The sequence below is a fragment of the Hordeum vulgare genome, chromosome 7H (assembly GCF_904849725.1).
Source record: "Hordeum vulgare subsp. vulgare chromosome 7H, MorexV3_pseudomolecules_assembly, whole genome shotgun sequence".
NCBI classification, from domain to species: Eukaryota; Viridiplantae; Streptophyta; class Magnoliopsida; order Poales; family Poaceae; genus Hordeum; species Hordeum vulgare.
In genome coordinates, this window is record NC_058524.1 from 19991942 (window position 1) to 19995383 (window position 3442).

General features: G+C 39.4%; 1 protein-coding gene across 1 annotated transcript; it reads right to left on the reverse strand.

Annotated features, from left to right (window-relative positions):
• Positions 1-1138: 1138 nt before the first annotated feature.
• Positions 1139-1935, reverse strand: LOC123412638 (leaf-specific thionin-like). The gene is made up of 3 exons (XM_045105586.1): positions 1683-1935; positions 1534-1602; positions 1139-1443 (listed from the first exon to the last, which is right to left on the reverse strand). The coding sequence occupies exons 1-3, from the start codon at positions 1915-1917 to the stop codon at positions 1343-1345; spliced, it is 405 nt and encodes a 134-aa protein (XP_044961521.1). The 5' UTR covers positions 1918-1935; the 3' UTR covers positions 1139-1342.
• Positions 1936-3442: the final 1507 nt, after the last annotated feature.

A 3442-nucleotide genomic window follows, 5' to 3' on the forward strand; every position in this document is an offset into this window, starting at 1 on the left:
GGAGGTGGAGAGGAGGGGCACGGGTGAGAGGGAGCTGCTGACGGGGGGGCTCGCCGGCCAGGGAGGAGGAGGCCGTGGGGGGGCGACGGGGGAGCTCGCCGACGGGAGAAGGCTCGCCGGCCAGGGGAGGAAGTGGATCTGAGGGGGGGGCGAAGGGAGGAGAGGAGGGCTCGTGGGGGGTGGGTGTGGGGGATCTGGCGTGGGGTGGGGGGCTCTCGTGGGCAGGGAGTTACGGGAGAGAGAGAGGTGGGGGGCTGCGTCGGTGGGGGTGGGGCCCCCCACGAGGGGGAGGCTGGCGGCGCTCGGTGGGAGGGGAGGGAGCGAGAGGGGCTCCCTCGCCAGGGGGGAGGCGCTAGGGTTTGAGGGATGGGGTGGCCGGCTGGGCCTTTGGCCCAGTTGGGCCGGTTGGTTTTTCCTTTTTCCTTTTATTTATTTATTTATTTTACCTATTTGATTTTTGTTTTTCAATACTTTTCTTATACTTTCTTTTACAATTTATTATACATACTTCTAATTCTTTCTTTTATTTATTTATTTTCATTTACTATATTTCCTTTATTCATCTTATTCAATATCCACATTTAAATATATAGTGTTTACCGATAATCCCTAAAGTGCCCGATTCGATATTATAATCCGTTAGGGAATTTCTTTTGATAACTCCCCGACGTTTTTATTTCAACAACACGAAAAATCTTTTCTCGTCTGACTTTTTTTTAATGCTTCGAATTTGATTCGGTTTCAACCAACACGAGATCATTGATATCACTTCCGATGACGTGGCATCATTAGCGCGGGATCAGTGTCGCTTAATTACAATCATTACTATAGCAAAACTCGAGGATGTCACACCATATTAGGGCATCATGTCAAAATTTAGCATCATTAGCCTAGTAAATATTTCTCAGCTAATTTCCAAAGTGTTTGTCCAGAAAGGAACTTTTTGAAGGAGGTACTGTCTAGACATGTCCTAATGATTTCAAATTTTGATATGACCTTCTGATGCTCAAATAATAACACTCCTCCAAATGATTTGAAATATGAATGACGAGGTCGTGCAGTCGCACTGGTTGATGACTAGTAATATAAATGGAAAAGGAGATAATAATTAAATTATCATTTACCACACAACCACACATTATAATAATACATCACATTATATTGGATATGACATACGTTTCTTACAAAACGATGAGCACATTAATTATCAATAATATCGCATCACCGAGACACTTACAAGCAGAAATAAATTGACACACTGGATTGAACATGTTATCCAGTTATTCAATATAACATTGACACTCCCGTATATTCAACATGAAATGTCGACTGTCACACTTTCTTAAGCAAGGACTTCGCCAAATTCATAATCCTTAGTGCAGAGATGGTAGCATCCAGTTTTGCAATGATCTTTGACATCGTTCACTTCTTGACTCGCAACAACTGAATGGAGAATTGTTTCCATTAGAAACAATCACTAACTCAAAGTGAATAATAATATGCAACGAATGGTCCATAACGTCTTTAGCTTACCAGAGTTGATGTTCCCGCACAATGAGGACATGCATCCCAACTTGCAGAACTCAATGGATTTTGCTTCGTCTATAAAACAAATATGTATGTAAATGGAAATTTTTACTCATGATATGAACGATAACGAGAAGGATGGATTCAGAATTTACCTGCGTCCGTGACAAGGTTGAAGCGGTCACATGGAGGCACACATTTTTCCAAAATCTTGCAACCACATAAACTTGCACATGTAGGCCGAGAGGAACCGGTGACACGACATACATTATAGCAGTTTCTTGTGGTGGTGGAACAACAACAGCTCTTGGCCTCTATATGGGTCTGTTGAAGGACTAGTCCTAGCATGAGCACTCCAATAATGATACTCTTAAGACTTATGGATTCCATATTCACCTTGTATGTATTTATCAGAAAACCAACTGATGAATCTAGTCTCGGATGCTCTCTATTTATAGGAAGTATTCCATGGTGACACCAGACATGCCACATTGCACGAAGGTATTGAATGAACAATTCTTTATTTTTGTGGTCTGGTTTTACATCCAGCACACAAACACGAATAATTAAATAGTAATGGCGGTGCAGGCATCTCATATAGACGTGCAATTATTGTCAATAACATTGTTTACGACCTTAATGCATGCCCGTCACACTCATACACAAACACGAATGGCCTAGAGGAAAGAGTGATCATGTCACAACACTTATTATAATGCATGACCTAGTGTACATGTTGGATCAATAAGTAGATTAAAGAAGCTTTATGATTATCTTCTATCCTTGATTCGTGAGATTCATAATGAATAGAATCAATGCACAAGTTTGATTGAATCTGGGATGACTACTGGTATATGTTCCATGTAGAGTACTTCACCTAAAACTTGGTGTACTCTAGATAATTTTTATGATTCTACCACTGACTCAAATTTTATTATTATTTATGTTAACTTCAACTGACTTATCGACACATATGATTGCACATATTTAAAACAGCATGATCGAATAAAACAAGTTTTTCTCATTAACTGTATTTTTCGAACATACCCATCCCTGTATGCACGAGAAATTATGAGTCGGATTTGTGTGACCTGTGCAACATACTACCAATTAGTCTGTTATTTCATTTGGGTTGTTGGGTTCGTTTAGGACCAACTCTTATATAGCATCGTAACAACATAGAGATAAACATTACCTAACGATCGTCCGATGATATTTGATTTGTTAAGCACCACTTGTTTGTTGTACTACATACGCGTATGAAAGGGGTCGTCTAACAACCGCACATGCATGCTTAGGTGTTGGGGCCAATAAATTGTGTGCTTAGATAATAAAAAATACTAATAAAAAAATTGAGAGCCAAGAAATTACACATAGTCACATAGATCATTCTGTCGTACGTTATTATCGCGTACATCATCACCAACATGTATACAACAAACAAAAAATATAACGATAATAGACCCAAGATGCCTAACCTTTTCTATCGTGAATACCAAATGGTTTCACATAATACTCTCTCTAGTACATATTAATTACTGAAGTTGTACTAAAGCTGCAATGATTAATACGAATTGGAAGGATAGAAATTTGAGCACAAGAAAATATCAGTTGTCCCAAAAGTTACAACATACCTAAATATATTAACATTATAACAACATTGTAATTATCCAAAAATATTTTGCATGTAACATCCTGTACATATATGGATGTAGGCAAAGCTCTAAATGGTTCTAATCAAATCCATATTGCAATGTGTTGGTATTTTGTAACTAGTCATGGACACGTTGTCCATGTTTTCTTTATTTTCCTTTAGATGGGATAGAACATCTTCCTCTTTAATAGTTCTCTATGAAAGCCCAAGAGCCTACAAATCCCCCTCCTTTATTGCGATCACATTGCCAAGTCACCATCC